The sequence below is a fragment of the Bos javanicus genome, chromosome 24 (genome assembly GCF_032452875.1).
Source record: "Bos javanicus breed banteng chromosome 24, ARS-OSU_banteng_1.0, whole genome shotgun sequence".
Taxonomy (NCBI): domain Eukaryota; kingdom Metazoa; phylum Chordata; class Mammalia; order Artiodactyla; family Bovidae; genus Bos; species Bos javanicus.
In genome coordinates this window covers 8,405,097-8,424,826 of record NC_083891.1, presented here as the reverse complement: position 1 = coordinate 8,424,826, position 19,730 = coordinate 8,405,097, and the positions used below count along the sequence as shown (strand labels likewise).

At 36.6% G+C, this 19,730-nt stretch overlaps 1 protein-coding gene across 2 annotated transcripts in view; it reads left to right on the top strand.

Moving 5' to 3' along the window:
• CCDC102B (coiled-coil domain containing 102B) overlaps positions 1–19,730 on the top strand; it is a 278,967-nt gene that overhangs the window by 94,194 nt on the left and 165,043 nt on the right. For both annotated transcript variants that reach the window (XM_061399557.1, XM_061399556.1), the window contains exon 6: positions 6,249–6,458. In XM_061399557.1, coding sequence (XP_061255541.1) covers positions 6,249–6,458 — 210 coding nt within the window. The remainder of the gene's footprint in view (positions 1–6,248; positions 6,459–19,730) is intronic.

Genomic DNA, 19,730 nt, shown 5'->3' with positions numbered 1-19,730 from the left:
GATGAAGTATTAGAAGCTTGACAAACCTAGACAGCATATTAAAAAGCAGAGATATCACTTTGCCGACAAAGGTCTATATAGTCAAAGCTATGGTTTTTCTAGTAGTCATGTATGAATGTGAGAGTTGGACCATGAAGAAGGCTGAGCACCGAAGAATTGATATTTTCAAATTGTGGTATTGGAAAAGACTCGAGAGTCCCTGAACTGCAAGGAGATCAAACCAGTAAAGGAAATCAACCCTGAACATTCAGAAGGACTGATGCTGAAGCTCCAATACTTTGGCCACCTGATGTGAAGAACTGACTGATTGGAAAAGATCCTGATGCTAGGAAACATTGAGGACAGGAGTAGAGGGCGGCGACAGAGGATGAGATGGTTATACAGCATCACTGACTCAATGGACATGAATTTGAGCAAATCCCTGGAGATAGTGAAGGACAAAGGAAGCCTGGTATGTCCATAGGGTCACAAAGAGTTGCACATGACTTAACGAGTGAGCAACAAAACCAGAAGCATGGTACCACTTTTTATTTAATATTCTATTTCAGATGCCAGGCAGTTCAACAAAAGAAGAAAAGTAATAAAGTTATAAGAATTGGAAAGATAAAAAATTGTAATGATCACAGAAGGTATAATTATTTAGAGAACACAAACTAATCTATAAAATATAATTCATGAGAGTTTAAGGATACTGTTGAATATAAGACCAATTAAGTATACATATATATATGTATATATACCAGAAAAAAATCATATTTATAAATATAACATATATGTATTATAAATAGAGTAGAACCTGGGTAAGGATTGGAAGACTAAAGAAACAGCAGAGTAAGAGCCCAGACTCAGAGTCACCTGCATAAGGACAGTTGATCTATCAACAGCTGTCACTGGAAGCCAGTGGTAAGTAGAGGAGGCTGTAAAAAGTACTGACTTTGGATTAAAGATGAATGGAAGGAATTAACTTGCTTATTATAATATTAATATTAGTTTTTTTAATGAACAATCTTATTTTAATACTTAAAAAGTTTGTGTGATTCTGGTTTGATCAATGAAACAAACTCATTTTTTTTTCTTCACTAAGTTTCTTGAAAGAATTCATCAGTATATCTCTTTTGTCAAATTTCCCCCCCAAAGCAGATATTAAAAAAGCAATATTAAAACATAAAATTGTTACACTAAGTCATTCTTGACACAAATGGTGATTTAGGGGTTTCTCATTAATACCTTTGCCACTATTTCATTTTTGTTATCATACTCTAGCTCTAATTCATTCTACCATCTCCTTTTCTACTATTTCCCCCATATAAATCATATACTATGTACTTTTTCCTTCTTTACAGCTCAGTGTTAATAAAGTTAAGTTTCTATTTTATTTGAACCATCAGAGTATAATACAATAGTCAGTATAACTTTTAATTAAAATGATGGTTAATCCTTTAGAAAAAAAAATAAATACATTGATTAACATGAAACATAATCTCAGTTGAGTGGAAAACCTTACTTTAGGTGATTTCCACAGATTTCGTGTTCTTTAGACACTGAGAACTGTCAAAATCTCTGAGAAGAGCATCCCTAGGGCCAAGACAGTTTGTCTACTTCTAAAATTACTTTTAGGAGAGATTTGGGAAATAAAGAGCATCTACCCTTTATGATTTGCTTAATTTCCTAGTGCAGATTTTATTAAGTATTTTATATTTACACAGTTTTTCCTCGCTGTTGTTGTTGTTTTTCAGTCGCTAATTTGTGTCCAACTCTTTGCAACCCCGTGGACTGCAGCATGCCAGGCTTCCTTGTACTTTACTATTCCTAGAGTTTGCTCAAGTTCATGTTTACGTATTATAAGGATACTCTAAAAGGTCTGAAATCATAAGGAACCATCTCATGACCTGCAAAATGTATATAGGTCAACAAGGAAGTGATGACTAGAATGACCACAAGCTGTTATTCAGTTCAGTTCAGTTGCTCAGTCATGTCCGACTCTGCGACCCCATGGACTGCAGCACACCAAGCCTCCCTGTTTATCACCAACTCTCAGAATTTACTTAAACTCATGTCCATTGAGTCAGTGATGCCGTCCAACCACCTCATCCTCTGTTGCCCCCTTCCCTTTGTTCCTTCAATCTTTCGCAGCATCAGGGGTGTTTTCCAGTGAATTGGCTCTCTGTATCAGGTGGCCAAAATAGCAGAGCTTCAGCTTCAGCGTCAGTCCTCCCAGTGAATATTCAGGGTTGATTTCCTTTAGGTTTCACTGGTTTGATCTCCTTACTGCAGTGCAACACAGTGGATTCAGAATGTGGTTTGTATCCATATATAAGTAGGTATCTGTTAGCCTCATGTGGGTGGGATGAACTCGTATTGAAAGCAGAGAGGAGCCTTAGGTGAACCATGGCTTGGACTCTTTGTCCACCTTGACGTTACTTCTACTGTTAGAACCCCAGTTTCCCTGCTCGTGTGTAGCACACACAAACTTACAGGATGGTGGTAAGGATAAGAAATAACCTTAGAGCTATTTACTAGGAACATACTACTACTGCTGCTGCTGCTAAGTCACTTCAGTCATGGGAACATGCTAGGTTCTTAGTAAAGGGTAATCATCTTTTACTGCTATGGAGTGACAAGCTTCCTGCCTTTTATCTCTTCTTTTCAAAAGCAGTGTTTGTAATGAGGTTTTATAGCTAACTTGTCTGAAATGAAAATTCTGAATATTTGCACATCTATTGCTGGAACATGCACATCGTTTGTACGCAACACTCACTGGCCTGAAGAACGGTGTATAGTGCATTCTGTTGGGGGATTTCTCAGTCGACAAGGTCCATTTACAAAATGATTGTTGTCTTGATAAAATGTGCTGAAAAATAATACACTGTTTCACCTGTTATTGTTTGAATTGGCTGTTGGTATGCTTTGTTCTTTAGAAAACATATTTGTGACAAGAAATATTTATGTTGAGTTTGAAAGTTTAATAACTATTTTCCCTAAATCATTCCTGTCTCATAATACTAAGTTGTAGGAAATACTTTCCATATTTTATAAATGAAAAATAGTGTCTTGGGATAAAAAGAACTGGGAATCAAGTTTAGGTCATTCTACTGAAAAATCCTGTCTTTACCTGACTCCTATCACACACACAATACAAAGGAACTATGACAACAGTAATAAGAGTTAAGAGTAAATGTGCTGAGAAATTCTATTGGCAGTTGAACTGGTGAGTGAGTAACTGGCTCTGCTAGGATGCTATCTTATTTCGCTTTGTGCCCAATTGCTGTGATTGAAATACAAAGGAGCTTCTTGCTAGAGACACAGTATGCACGCTTTCTTTCCTTCAGCAGGTCCTTGTGAAGTGCTGACCTAGTGTGTGTCAGGTGCCAGATGATGAGCAAAATGGCCCAACTCTGGTTTCATAAAACTTACCTTCTAGTTATTTTGTTCATTGCAATCTATTACTGATGCCCTTTCAGCAGCATTAAGCAGTGACAAGGGGCGAAGATTGGGTTTATAGATGAATATGATTAGAAGTGACCAAATTGTTAGGCTGTGTACACATTTGTCACTCATATCTCAATGAAACTGGAAGGAAGCAAGCAAATACATAAACACTGATATACATATATATGAATAAATGAAATGACTCAATTTGGTCCTTGGGAATAATCACAATATTACATTTTTTTTTCATAAGAAACTCAAATGATCCTTTAAATCATACTTCCTTCTAAGTGTAAGTATCTGCTTGTTTAACTTGCTTTCATACCTACTCTCTGGAGAAGGCATTGGCACCCCACTCCAGTACTCTTGCCTGGAAAATCCCATGGACGGAGGAGCCTGGTAGGCTGCAGTTCATGGGGTTGCGAAGAGTTGGACACAACTGAGCAACTTCACTTTCACTTTTCACTTTCATGCATTGGAGAAGGAAATGGCAACCCACTCCAGTGTTCTTGCCTGGAGAATCCCAGAGATGGGGGAGCCTGGTGGGCTGCCATCTATGGGGTCGCACAAAGTTGGACACGACTGAAGCGACTTAGCAGCAGTAGCAGCAGCAGCATACCTACTCTCCTAAGCTCCTAATATGTCATGATTGGGCTCTTGGCTCTTAGAATATTCAAATCCATCTCTACTTCCTTTTATTGAGATACTCTTAGCTTGATTCTCCTTCCCTGGCTGTTCAGATGGTAAAGAATCTGCCTAAAATGCAGGAGACCCAGGTTCAGTCACTGGGCTGGGAAGATCCCCTGGAGAAGGGAATGCTTACCTACTCCAGTATTCTTGCCTGGAGAATTCCATGGACAGAGGAGCCTGGTGGGCTATAGTCCATAGGCTTGCAAAGAGTCAGACATAACTAAGAGACTAACACTTTCAGTATTAATTAAAATTCATAGTATATTACAGTTAGAATTAAAATGTTTTAGAATTTTTCTGTTGATCATTGGAAGTGAATCAATAGAATTCCATTTCAAATTGATTAGTTGTTAGAACTGCTTACAAAATACTCTGAAAGCTTAAAGTAATACCTGATATTTCTTTCATCTTTTTAACTCATATTTAATTGAATGGCTTTTAAGGTAGTAGATTTTGTATGATTCCTAGAAAAGAATAATCTGACAAGAAAGAATCTTTAAAGATGAAATAAAAAATAAAATTGCTAATAAAATTTATGATCCAGTTTTCACAAACCCATACTTTTTTGATGTTTATTATATGCCTAAATTTATCAGATAATTGGTATGTCAATAAAAACCTTCAAATAGTAAATAATAGCACAACATTATTTAAGTTTTGTTGTTATTGCCGTTAATATAATTCCTTTCTTCAACTTTTTAAATTTAGATTTTTTTCATTCAAGCCATCTGTTATTTATTTAACATTCTATTTCTACTTGTTATCTGTTATGAGGTATAAATTCAAATTCAGCAATGTCTTTTAAATGCCTAAAGTTTTACAAAGACTTGACATAGCATCCTGTTTGTCCTTGACCAAGAATACATTTATTCTCATAAAATTAATTTTTCATCACTAAGTTGATGACTTTTTATTACGACTTTATTATTTTCATTCTGATAAGTGATGTGATGCTAGTCAAAAAGTTTAAGCATTAATCTTAATAATTAAAGTCATGTCATGTTCTAAATTGGATTGTGAAATACTGTTTTCACCTCATATCCCAAACAGGCACCCCAAATGTCAAATCACATCATCTAAAATTTGATCCCTTAGTTTATTATGTTTAATTGATAGAGAAGGTCTAGTGCCAAGAATGTAATTTTAGTTTCCTGTTTTTTTCAGAAACCAGAGCCTCACTTAGATTTGGGAACAGAACATTTTCTACAATAATGGCACAATTATGTGTGTATGAAAAAGCAGTTTTTAGACTTTTTAATCAAAATTAATTTCCAAAGATATTATTGAAGTCTAACATTTTCTTAATGTTGATTTCTCTTTGAAAATTTAAAGTCATGGAAGCTACTTTATAATAGTGCAATACTATTCAACACTTTGCCATCAAGCCATTTAATACTAACAATGTAAAAACAAGTAATTTTCAACCTCGATCCATAACAAATTGTTTTAAAATACTTCTGATTTTAATCATGTTGCCAACCTCCATTCCCTGAAAATCAAATAGGCCATTCATTCAGGCAAGTTTGACTATATTGTACAGTATTCTAATCATGGCGTTTATGATATTTTATTACATTCACTTGTCTATATTTGCAATGACTAACATAGTGCCTGGAAGTTGAAAGGTATAGTAAATAAGTGAATGAGTGAATGAATATATGAACTATATCCATCCAACCAAAATTGCCCAAGAAATGATTTTGTTCCTTCTCAACTGATAAATTCTCATCAGCTGAGTGGAGATTGATGGCAAAATATCATCAATGTCTCACTTAATATACTTAATTGACAAATATGGTCTGTTTGGTTCTAGAAATAGTCCCATGAACCAAGAGAAAGGGTAAATTTATCTAGCACATGATCTGATCTTAGGGCTTTTGTGTTGTTTTCAACTTTCAGACAAATAGTGTTCTCTTTTTAAAAATTGTGTAGACACTTCCTTGGTGGTTCAGTGGTTAAAACACCACACTTTCACTGCAGGGGGCACAGATTCAAACCCTGGTCAAGGAACTAACTTCCTGCATGCCTTGGATGTGGCCAAAAAATAGAAAACTTAATGTATAAAAGGACATATTCACTTTGGCAATTGCAAATGCTACATGTTGCTTTTCTGTGTTTTCTGTGTTTAGCTAGAGAGATTGCAGGCTGAAAATACATCTGAGTGGGACAAGAGGGAGCTACTTGAAAAGGAAAAACAAGGACTGGAGAGAGAAAATAGAAGGTTAAAGGTCCAGGTGAAAGAAATGGAAGAACTCCTGCACAGGAGAAATAGATTAAGTGAAAACTCGGAAGGTCCTGATTTCAAGACATCAGGAGTTGAACTACAGGAAAAAAACAAGGTATGGGAGCTCTTTGGAAGCAAATGTCCTCACTTCCTTTGTATTTTTGCCCTGGGGACTGGTGGGTACCGCCTTAACTTTCACAACTTCAAGCCTGAATACATTTTTTGGTACTACCTCGTATCTGATAGTTTGATCTTTTCCCGTGGTAGTATAAAATGTATCTAAAATGTTATTCATGCATAGGAAAAGAGAGCATGACAAATTTTGTGTGAACACGTTAGAGTATGACAAATCTGAGAGTTTCAAGCTTTTCCAAAAGGAAGAAAAGCATGAAGTCAGGAAAGGACCTCTGTGTGTTTGGTTTCCTGTCATAGTTTTGTCTCAGTTATCCAAGCAGTTGATCTTATTTTTCAGTGAGTATTTTTCTCCATCAGTTTGGGCAACTATACAATTAGGATTTGTTGGTGTAAGGTAAATATCCACATAAACATTTAAACATATCTGGTTTACTCCTCTTTGATTTCTTTTTAGTATCAGAAAAATTATTTTTAAATCAATTAAACACATCATGTTACAAATAACCTTTATAGGCTATGACATAAATGTTAAAACCTGAATTACAGTCAAATTTTGACTTTGGGAAAGTTAGCTTGCTTTGGAATTTTGTCCTAAAGCTAATAGACATATTTACTGCTATGGATGTAATTTTTTTGATACATGGCTTTTAGATTTTTAAAACACTCTCAGTGGCAGTTGTAATGTATGTGTGTTAGTGTCAATATGTTGCAACACACACACAGCTTGTTCCTGTTTCTCCCATGAAAGTAGCTATGGCACCTTAATGCATCATTCTATCTTTTTCACTCAGTTCCTTTAACAATGAGTTAAAAATGAGTTTGAAAAGTTCATATTTTTTGAGTCATATAAGTAGTTCATATTCATATCAGCTGTAAAAGCTAAATGGGCAGAAAAATTGAATTCCATATTACTTTTCTTTATTCTTTGTGATTTTAGGGATTTATTGCAAATATAAGATTAAATTGGATTAGTGTCTCATGACTTGGTGATGTAAATATCTAAAGTTAAATGTTATAGTCAGTGATCATAATTTTCTATTGTACAGATTCATAAACCATCAGTAATGGTATATGCTTCTGACATATACACAACGGATAAATCTGTAGAGAATGTTTTGCAGCTTGCCACTCATGAAAGCACAGAATTATTTCAATTACGGGGCAAGTTTTGATCATCAAAATATCTGTTTCCCTTTGATTCACTGAACAGAGCAAGCACTTATTTATATTATACCCTGCGCCAGTCACTGCTCTGGATGCTGGTGATGTGAAAATGACTGAATCATTATCCTTGCCCAGCGTGGGCTTAGTGTGTGTCTGGGAAGATATTACACATCCATTGTTATCAATAATACATTGTGATGATGGCTAAGAGCAAAGTGGAACGGGAACATGAAAGAAGTACTTCATTCTATCCCACTTTGATGCCTTTCTGGTTATATCCAGCTGTTATAGCATAAAGTGTGTCAGTTAGGAAGTATGAGGGCTGATTGGGGCCTGTTTGGAGCTGGTGTGTGCATGCATGCTCAGTCACTTGTCTTGTCCAACTTTTTGCGACCCTATGGACTGTAGCCCACCAGGTTCCTCTGTCCATGGGATTCTCCGGGCAAGAATACTGGAGTGGGTTGCCATGCTTTCCTGCAGGGATCTTCCTGACCTAGAGATCAAACCCACGTCTCCTGTACCTCCTGCTTTGCAGGCGGATTTTACCACTGAACCACTGGGGAAGCCCTTGGAGCTGGTATATATGCCAATGTGCCTTATCATGTTAGCAGACCACTCTGAGTTTAGATCTGGGCTCTTGGGACTAGTGTAGTTCTTTGGTTTAGAAGTGGACAGAGCTTGGAAACCAGGAAGATTTTGGAAGATCTGAACAACTCGTTGGGTGTGCTCATCAATCACAAGGCTATTCCTTCAGTGTATGTCATTTTGATGGCTGGGAGGAGGTGTTAGTGCATTTTTTTTTTTAACCTTCTTCATTAAGAATTCAGAGTCACTAATTAAACTAAAGGCGTCCTAGGTGGCACCAGTGGTAAAGAACCCATCTGCCAACACCGGAAACATAAGAGACTTAGGTTCAATCCCTGGGTGGGGAAGTTCCCCTGGAGGAGGACACGGGCAACCTACTTGCGTCTTCTTGCCTGGGAAATCCTATGGACAGTGGAGCCATGCAGGCAATGGTCCATAGGGTTGCAAAGAGTCAGACAGGAGTGAGCGACTTAGCACGCACGCACTTAAACCAAAAGAATTACCTGTCGTGGAGCAGCTGCAGGTCATAATCCCTGGGGCCACAGAAATCTTTACAGATCAAAATATCAAGGTTCGGATGTCTCTCAATATCAAATGAATCAAAGCTTCATACAGAACAAGCCAAAGTCCAGGAAATCGTGTAGATGTTATTATAACACAAATCCAAACTGTGGTTTTAACATTATTTCAATAAAACTAATCTGTATGTGTAAAATTATGTGCATCAGTACCATATAGGAATAACATATTTGTATATATATGTATATATACATTTATATATAAGTGCCCTATAGAATTAGCATATATCTAAATGCATAAAAATACTGTGTATGAATAAGATGAGGAAATGGATGCTGGCATATAAAATGCTAAACTCATAAATCTCGTACAAACGTAAAATGAACACATGTGAAAGGTTTTATTTCATCCATCCACTCCTGAATCAACCAGTAAGATGATATAGCCAGTTGAATGAAGGATCTAAGTCATAGACAAATGGGCAACCAGAATGCATAAATGAATTTGGTTATCAGATGCAAAACGGATTTTTTTTTTCCTACAAGGGATAAAGACATAGATTGCACTTCCACTAGGCAAAATTAGTCTGCATCTCTATGGATGAGAATTATATGCATTGCTGTGGGTTATCTAGAAAGTACACGGTTGTGTGGACAACAGCCTACAGACACTGAAAGCTGCAGATCCCTTTAGAATGATAAAACCCTAGCTGGAGAATGGTGTTAGAAAGGACCATCTTTCCCAAGGCTCAGTGAAAAGAAAAAAAGCCAAATAAACAGCTGTAAGGTTCACTAATTCGAATCCCTTTCTGAGCTCTTGCCTGTCCTGTTTCTCCCTCTGTTCGCTTCTTTGAACTTCAGGACAGAGAATAAGGTAAGAGAACTTGATTGAAAGGAAAGCAAAGGAAAAGTGGGGTTTGTGACCACCGTAACGTGATAAAACATAACAAAACAACCCAAGAGGAAACAAGAACGCGTTACCTGATATTTATCAAACTATGTCATGATTTTGCTGTAACGGAGAAAAGTCGAATTGCAATTCCCAACAATTTTAGAAAATAGACTACCCTGTAGGGCTCATGTGGTTTCTTCAGTTAATGGCAGAGATTTCTGTGCTTGTGAAGCCTTAATTCTCTTGATGTGCAGTATATGTATTTTCCATTGCAAACCATGCTTTTTCAAGTGAGACATCATTGGAAAAAGTGGTCAGTATTCTACTGAGCAAGGCCCCATGGCTCGTCGACATGCCTCTCGTGAAGCGCTTTGGAAGCCTGTTTTCTTAAATCATTCTGGCAACTGATTCCCTTCATTCAGGTCACATACGGGGTCATTCTCAGAAAGTTAATGTGACAGAGTGGTAATTGATGTGTCTCAGGAAAATGATGAATTAATCCCAAAGTGGAAAGGCCATCAAAGTCAATTCCTAATGAATTTACTTTACTGAAAGTGTCTGTTCTTTGAACAGAATTGGCATTATGTATATTTTGTTTAGCAAATTTGTCTTCAGAAAGGTATTATTTCCATTTAATGGTGTAGCAGGCAGCTCTCTTAACTTTAACTTTCCTCCATTCATTATCATTCTTCCAAAGACTTCTTTTACTCATAAATTTCTTGAATCATTTAAGAATAAACAATAATTATACCTATTCTTTTGCTGTTAGAGTAATAAATATAGAACACTATAATTTGATGTTATTAGATTTATTATATTATCTTCTTATGTTTTTCTTTAGCTGTTCTTACTCTGCTTTGCTCTGAGATACACTAGAAATTTCAACTTTTAAAATTGTTATTAGTAAATACTTATATAACTGTATCACTTCTCAACCTTTTGGCTAAGATCAAGTGTAAATACTTATATAAATATAGAGACGTTTAGACATATGGAAAAATATAAAAAAGTATGTTAAATACGCTATATCTTATTAATAAAAATGAAAATAATTTATTTTGAAAAACAGCATGTATACCACACTATTAAACCCTAGGGTACAGAAGGCATTCTTCAAAATAAATTATTTTCTCATGAAACTGAAAAACACATCCACGGTGTTGTGTACATTTTAACAAAGGTGAATGGAATTATGTAGATTGAGCAAAACAATGTCCTTTTGCCGAAGAAATTCTGAAGTTAGCAGAAATAAAGATACTTAAGTACCACTTACAAATATCATAAGGATGATATCTACTGAAAATGCCCCACTGAATCGAAATAAATCAATATACTGCAAAATAGGGTGGCATTTACTTTAATATAATATGGTTGCTTTCACCTCCACTGAAATACACACACACATGCAGGCACACACACATATGTGCACACACCCACAGTGAACTGATTTCTATAAAACTAATACTAAACTAGGAGTGTTAGTTTTCTTCCCCTTTGGTGATTCTCTACTGGAGCAAAAGTGCACACATAAGGTTTTATATGCATGAAGCAGCATTTCTGGGAATAAATTATTTGTGTGTGGAGTTCTACTTTCTCTTACTAAAACACCAAATGCTGTCATGTCTTGTGAAATTAAAATCATGACTATTAAATCTCAGTCCACGTGTTTGGCACATCCTCACAAATGTGTAGCAGATCATTAAATGAATGTGTGTGTTTATGCTTTGATTTTCATTATTTAAATTTTACTGTATATTTTCATTTATCTTCAATTCTCATCCTCTCTCTTTTATTCTATTACAAGGCAAATGTGAGAGCCAACAAAGTCTGTAGGGTTAATGGGATCTTTTATCAGCCTCTAAAACCTCCTTTTTATGTATCAGATAAATAACATTTATCCCATAACCAATAAAAATGAAGATGCAAATTTTGACTCTTTAGGTCACTTATATTTTACAGAATTAGAACTTCATGAAATTTTATAGGTTGTGATATTCAGATATGAAATTGTATCTCATTTTGTATTTTATATGACTGGCATACTACTAATAATCTGCTATATTATTATAAAATGATTGGCAGTTCCCATAGCTGTTGTCAGTTGATTTATATATTAGTTTGATTTAAAAAAGTGATAAAAATAATATGTAGCTTCTTATTTAAAATGACAAAATGCTATGGTTATAATATTTCTTAAAATTAAAAACCAAAGTAAAAATAAAGCTATAAGACTAGAGGAAAACTCAAATAGCTTTAATAGAGCTGAAACATTACCAATTTTTTTTTTCTTTCTTATAGTGAAATCACAGTACATGAAGCTAAGCATTTTTTTCAAGTCTTCATTGTATTTGTTACAATATTGTCTCTGCTTTAACCGTTTTTGGTTTATCAGCAACAAGGCATGTGGGATCCTAGCTCCCTACCAGGGACGAACCAGCACCCTCTGTATTGGAAGGCGAAGTCCCAACCACTGGATTGCCAGGGACGCCCTGAAGTTAACTGTTTTAAACTGAATATCTTAGTGGCATTTGATAAATTCACGATGTTGTACAACCACTTCGGATTCTAAAACATTTTCATCATTCCCAAAGGAAATCCAGTAAGCTTTATATAGGAATTCTCCCAAGACGCCAGGAACCACAGATTTCCTTTCTGTCTCCAGGGATTAACCTGTTCTGGCTATTTCATATGAATGGAATCATACAACATGTAACCTTTTGTATCTGGCTTCTTTAACATAAGGTTTCCGAGGTCCCTGAACTGTGCAGCAAGGATCAGCACTTTCTTCCTTTCTTTGTTGGCTGTGGAGTATTTGATTGTATGGATATACTACAATTTGTTCATCCACTCATGGGCTGATGGGTACCTGGATTGTTTCCATCTTTTGGTTCTTTTGAACAGAGCTATTAAGAACAGGAATGTACATGTATTTATTTGGGTACCAGTTTTCAATTCTTTTTGGTATAGATAGGGGTAGAATTTCTAGGTCATATGGCAATTATATAGCTTTGGAGAGACCAACAGTGTTTTTTTTACATTGACTGAGCCATTACTTTTCCAGTACAACATATGAGAATTCTTACTTCCCTGTATCCTCAGTGATACTTGTTTTTTTTTTTTTTTTTTTGGTTTTGTTTCTGTCTTTTAAAAATTATACCCATTCTACTGGGTGTGAAGTGGTAAATCTTGTTGTGGTTTTGATTTGCATTTCCCTCATGACTAGAAATGTTGAAAATATTTCATGGGCTTCTTGGCTACTTCTGTCTTTTCTTCAGTTCAGTTCAGTCACTCAGTCGTGTCCGACTCTTTGCGACCCCATGAATCGCAGCACACCAGGCCTCCCTGTCCATCACCAACTCCCAGAGTTCACTCAGACTCACGTCCACCGAGTCAGTGATGCCATCCAGCCATCTCGTCCTCTGTCGCCCCCTTCTCCTCCTGCCCCCAATCCCTCCCAGCATCAGAGTCTTTTCCAATGACTCAACTCTTCGCATGAGGTGGCCAAAGTACTGGAGTTTCAGCTTTAGCATCATTCCTTCCAAAGAAATCCCAGGGCTGAACTCCTTCAGAACAGACTGGTTGGATCTCCTTGCAGTCCAAGGGACTCTCAAAAGTCTTCTCCAACACCACAGTTCAAAAGCATCAATTCTTCAGTGCTCAGCCTTCTTCACAGTCCAACTCTCACATCCATACATGACCACTGGAAAAACCATAGCCTTGACTAGACGGACCTTTGTTGGCAAAGTAATGTCTCTGCTTTTGAATATGCTGTCTAGGTTGGTCATAATTTTCCTTCCAAGGAATAAGCGTCTTTTAATTTCATGGCTGCAGTCACCATCTGTAGTGACTTTGGAGCCCCCCAAAATAAAGTCTGACACTGTATCCACTGTTTCCTCATCTATTTCCCATGAAGTGATGGGACCAGATGCCATGATCTTCGTTTTCTGAATGTTGAGCTTTAAGCCAACTTTTTCACTCTCCAGTTTCACTTTCATCAAGAGGCTTTTTAGTTCCTCTTCAGTATCTGTCTATTTAGGCCATTAGCCCATGCCTTTTTGTTGTTGAGTTGTGAGAGCTTTTTGTATATTGTGGATATTAAACCCTTCTCAGATATTTGATTTGCAAGCATTTTCTGCCAGTCTTTAGCTTATCTTTTCATTTTCTTGATAGTGTCTTCTGATGTATGCAGTTTTTTTTTGCATGCAGTTTTTAATTCTGATGAGTGCCAGTTTATTTTTTCTTTTGTTGTTCATACTTTTAAGGTGTAATTTCTAAGAATCTATCACTAAATCAAGGTTATGATAATTTACTCCTATGTCATCTTCTAAGACTTTTATAATTTTACATGTTATGTTTAGATCATTGATTTCATCTGAGCTAATTTTTATATATGGTTGTAAGGTAGGGGTCCTACTTGTTTGTTTTACATATGTATTTCCAGTTACCTCAGCACAACTTGTCTAATAGACTGTTTTTTCCCTATTGAATAGTCTTGACACTTTTGTTGAAAATCAGTTGTTAATAAATGTATGGGTTTATTTTCTGGATTTTCACTTCTATTCCATTGGTTTACAAGTTTACCATTATATCAGAGAATTCACCTTATAGCCAGTTTCAAAATCAGGAAATGTGATTTCTCCAATTTTGTTCTGCTTTTTCAACATCATTTTGTATATTCAAGGGAAATTGAATTCCTTATGAATTTGAGGATGAGCTTCTCCATTTCTGCAAAAAATGCCATAGGATTTTGATAGGGACTCCATTGAATCTATAGATGACTTGTGGAAATTGAGATCTGTTGAATATTTGTGTTTCTCCAAAATTCATACATAAAAACCTAAATTCTGATGTGATGGTGTTGGAAGTGGGGCCTTTGGGAGATGATTAGGTCTGAGGGCAGAGCCCTCATGAAAGGAATTATTGTCCTTATGAAAGAGGCTCCAGAGAGCATGTTGCATTATTATTCAATGAAAGTGGTAACTGTTAAATGTGTGATTCAACTCATATATAACAGGTAAATAGGACCAAATATTAATGAGTGAAAGAATGAAACTCTTATCCTGGGTCTATGCTCAATATTTGAGTGATTTTGGTCAAGGAATAATCTTTGTGTTTTAATTTTTTTTAACTTTATAAAAAAAGTTTGGAAAAAATACCTGAGATGCTTCCAACACCCAAATTCATGATCCTGTTATGTTTTTGAAAATTTAGCTACTGGTTTAAATAAAGACATTAATTCAGGTTCATGAGGACAACATAATATTTCTTTGGAATTTCAGTTTATTTTTTACTAAAATAGCTATTGGCTCCTAGTACAATTTAGTGTACTCTTTCCACTTACTGGATTTATTTCTTTTTAATTCACACAGTTAAATTTAATGTGGTTGTTGACATAATTGAGTGATTTTTCATTTCATATTTCTCTGCCACTGGCCATCACTTTGTTTCCCTATCATTTTATTATGCTTAATTTAATGGTGTTTAAATATCCACAGCATTTGGCAGCTTTTCTAATTCTCTCAAAATTCTAGGAAAAAAGAGGAGAGGAAGCACCAATACCTCAGTAACTAACAAGAATCATTTCTTTGCTTTTAAACTAGTTTTGATTAATTTTCCATTACATAGTTTCTTTTTTTTTCCTTTTGTGTGGGTGGTTCTATTTCAGTGCAGTGAATAGGAAATCAATCAAGAAGCAATAATTACATATCACATTCATATTTCACATTCACTTCTTTTCTATTATTCTGAAAGCTTGTTACTCTATGTATGCTTGGTAGAATTTACATGGTGAAAAGAAGGAATTTAAAAATAGATTAGATGTTCTGATCTCCTAGAGCAGTGTTTCTTAACATTGGATCCTGATCCTATCTGTACCAGATAGGGTGCTCTCTGAAAATAAAAATCCTGAATTAATAGGCATATGACTTGGGAACTAGAAATGTATATATTTTAAAACAATAAACTAGGTGATTTTTATGTGCAGTAAGATTTGGAAAATCACCATTAACATCAATGTTCCCAAGATTCTTTGTAATAACTGTAAATGACTTCAGATTGTTTCTGATATAGCATTATTGAAATGTATGTGTGTGTATGTGTGTGTGTGCAAGAGTGTGTGCATGTGTGTGTATTTATGTGTATGTATGTATGTGTATAACTTTAGGAAGGAAGGCGATCAGGATAAATATCTCCTGTTAATGGTAATTTTAAACTATTTATTTTCAAGGACATTTTAGACACGTTATGGTTAATTGAAATAAACATCACAAGTGAAATTTGTTTTCTGATCTCCTGCGCCACTGCTTGACAACCTGATTCTCTTTGCACTGGAGGCTGGCTAGTGGCTGTTTCAGCGTCGTGTCCTTGACAGTGTGGGGGACGGGCAGAGACCTGCGAGAGGCCCACCGTGCCAGGCTGAGGCTGGTGTAGGGGAGCAGTAGCATATGGAGAAATAATTAGGTGGCAGAGTCTGTATTACAAGAATGATTTTACCTTAAGCCAGTTGAAATTAATTATCCTACTTTAAGACAGAATTAATTCAGTTTCTCCCCAAAGCAACTTTATTTGGCACGATGGCTGGGAAAGGGGTGTAGCTGGAGTGTTTGCTTTTTTTTAAGTGATATTAACAAGCATCTTATAATTAGACCTATCATTTGGATCTATACACAATATAGGAAAAGAAAAAAATTCAGATCTACAAATTTTTAAAACCCAAATGTGTCCTACTCTTCAGATAATTATCTGAGTTTTATTGCTTTCTAGTCTTTATATTTGAATGAGTTACTGCTTATTAGCCTAACTCATACCATATAGAAATATTCCTTTCATTCATTATTCTTATTAGATTTGTCTTATTCACTTTTTGCTTATTAGCATGTAATCCATTTTAAGAAAAAACCCAGCTCCAGTCTGCTTTTAGTTTTAATGGTTGTAAGGAAACTATAAATGAAGAATTTTTAAAAATGAGTTTAAAAGTTTTTCAGCTTTTTCTGTGATGTGGGGATTATGAGTTTCAAATGTTGTAATCCATCTTACTACTTATGTGTTTGAAACATAATTTATAAAGAATAAAAGAAGAATATTAAGACACGACTTTATAAAAGGTTCAAATTATCTCATCTCATCTAGTATAGGTATATTTCATTTTAAGTCAGGTAGCATCTACCATTTCATTAGTCTATTGATTTGCTCAATGGTCATTTACCAGATACTGTGTCACTCAGAGTTTGACTGTAGGTATCAGAAAATAGATTAAATAACAGAAAAGTATATAATGCAAGGAATCAGATGATTTTGAAAGATTGAGGAAGCAGACTCTGCAATGGATGTATAGGAAAAACTCCTTGTAGACCACCATGCAACAGACAGAACTAGAAAACCGGTTTCCCATCCCCACTGCTGGAAAGGCATCAGGAGGATTCAGGGGTTGGATGTCCCTGTTTCATCCTCCACCTCCAGGATCACTCACTTAGCTACAAGCTGGGATAGGAAGTCAGAGGACTCCCCAGAGGACCGGGCCTGCCAGTCTTATAACTTCTGTTGCCTTTCTCTGCACAAATCAACTCCAAATCCAAGTCTTGCTTGAATGCATCTCTTTTCTAGCATCTGAATCTGAAGCTCTAGCTACAAGAGTTTTAGGAAAGTACAAATATTTGGGATTTCAAGAGGAAGAACTAGGAGTCTGGGAAAAAAAATGCAGGTATCATCATCTATTGTATGTTTCAGACAGACACAGCCTAGATGGGGATTTAAGGGTGGCAAGACACACAATGTACAGCTGCTACAGCTGTCCTGAAAACTACAGTCAAGTCAAATCCTCAACAAAGAGATCTTCAGTGATGAATCAGCATCTCTGTTAAATGCTGCAAATTAGTGGATTCATGTCATTGCTTCTTCCTGGGAAATGATGATTCAGGTGGAGATGAGAAAGATGATAGGAAACGGTTACCTAAAGAGTGATATGAGAGCATTCCACACCAAGTGAAGAAGGGCAAGAGCTCCTTGGCTACTGGTTAAGTTCATACCTTTGGGGGGAAAACAAGTTCCTTGAAGACTACGGATGTTCTTTCCTGAGATCATTTTGTCTTGGGTAGCGGGAGAGCGCTGGATTTGAGAAATCTTTCCCCAAAGAAAGCTGATGACTTGAACTTGGAAGAAACTTGGAAGAAAACTTGAGGCTCTGAGGCTCTACAATTTGTGTCTGCTCCCTCCCAGGTCCCTGATTGGGTGATAGAATTTCAGGGAAGGCTGGTGAGTGTAGGGAGGAGACGAGCTCAGCCAAGTTCACGCGCTGTGAAAGTGGAGGGCAAGCACAAAGAAAGGGTCGTGGGATTTCCTAAATTAAGCTCCTAAGTGCTCCCCTTGGAGGATCTGGCAGTTGTACTTTGCTGGTGCAGCTAACGAACCGTCATTTTATGACCTTTTCAACTTACTTTACCCTTAGATCCCGTTTTTCCTCTGTGTAAATATACCAGCCCTGAAATTAGAGCACCTTTCTGGGTTGTTTTAGGGACTTTTCTCCATCAATTTAGATTATTCTTGGAGTATGATAATGATATAACATAGCTTCTTGAGTTATTAGGCCTGTGTCAAATGAGTATTCTGAAAGCTTTCTGTTAGCATGCTCTGCAAAATACTTGTCGATTATTTCTTTACCTAAGAATGGCTATGTTTTGCTCTGAATCCTCATCTATTTTTATTCTAAACATCCTAAAGTACAATCAGTGTTTGCCTTACTCTGGAAATACAGTTGTTTCTATTGGTATACAACCTGAAGATAAATCTCAAGTAGAACATGGACAGGCTGAAACTGTATAAGAATGTGTCCAGCGCTTTTGTTTGCCACACTCACAGTATGGAAACGCATATTACATTTTCCCCTCTCTATATACACAGACATGCAGAGCTACATATACACAAGAAATCGTCACATATGCATATGACATTGTGGTAGGCCAAGTATTAATACATCTAAGATGATAAAGACAGGAAGTTCCTAATTTTTTTTATTAACATAATGAATGATATAGTCATCTGAGATCAGAAGATATAAAATGTACATATAAATCTCTGTTTTATCAAAGAGATAAATTTTATCAAATTTTTTTATCAAAAAATTACAAACTTAAATACATTTGGAGATTCAGCACCCATTCTGTTTTCTAAAGCCTCGGGGGTGGTTGGTATTTTGGGGCCTCTCACCTCTATTTGGGCCTACCCGATAGCTCTGTGGTAAAGAAACCACCTGCCAATGCAGGAGACACAGTTTTGATCCCTGGGTCTTGAAGATCTCCCAGAGAAGGAAATGGCAACCCACTCCAGTATTCTTGCCTACGAAATCCCAAAGACAGAGGGGCCTTGTGGGCTACAGTCCATGAGGTCCCAAAGAGTCAAATAAAACCTAGCGAGTAAACAATCTCTATTCACCGGCTTCTACTTAGAACATGCATTGATTTTTCACTAGGTTCAACTCCATCCCCAAACCTGGGATTAGGACTTATATCCCTTCTTCCTCCAGGTTGAGCAGATGATTCATGTTTAGCTAATTAAAATATTTAAGTTTCCTGGGCACACACACTAGGATGAGCAAGTAACCATGTCAGAGACGATTAAGTGTAATGATGCTTAGATTTTTCAGAGAGACACATTTTCTTGTCTGTTAAAATTAGACCTGAGAAAATGTAGATTTAGAGCTGTAAAAGGCATTTTACCATCACATGCAGCTACCTGGGAAAGACAGAGCAGGAGCTGGAAGAGGGACCTGCCCAGGAGGCACACTGAGCTTCTGGCTTCAGCGTGGTCTGCATTAAGATGTCCGTGGGGGCTTCCTTGGTGGCCCAGTGGTTAAGACTCAGTGCTTCCACTGCAGGAGGCACAGGTTCAATCCCTGGTTGGGAAACTAAAATCCTACATGCTGTGGCTGCTGCTGCTGCTAAGTCACTTCAGTTGTGTCCGACTCTGTGCGACCCCATAGACGGCAGCCCACCAGGCTCCCCTGTCCCTGGGATTCTCCAGGCAAGAACACTGGAGTGGGCTGTGGAGCAAGACCAAAAAAAAAATTACTTTCAAAATAATTAAAATAAGAAAGCGGCCT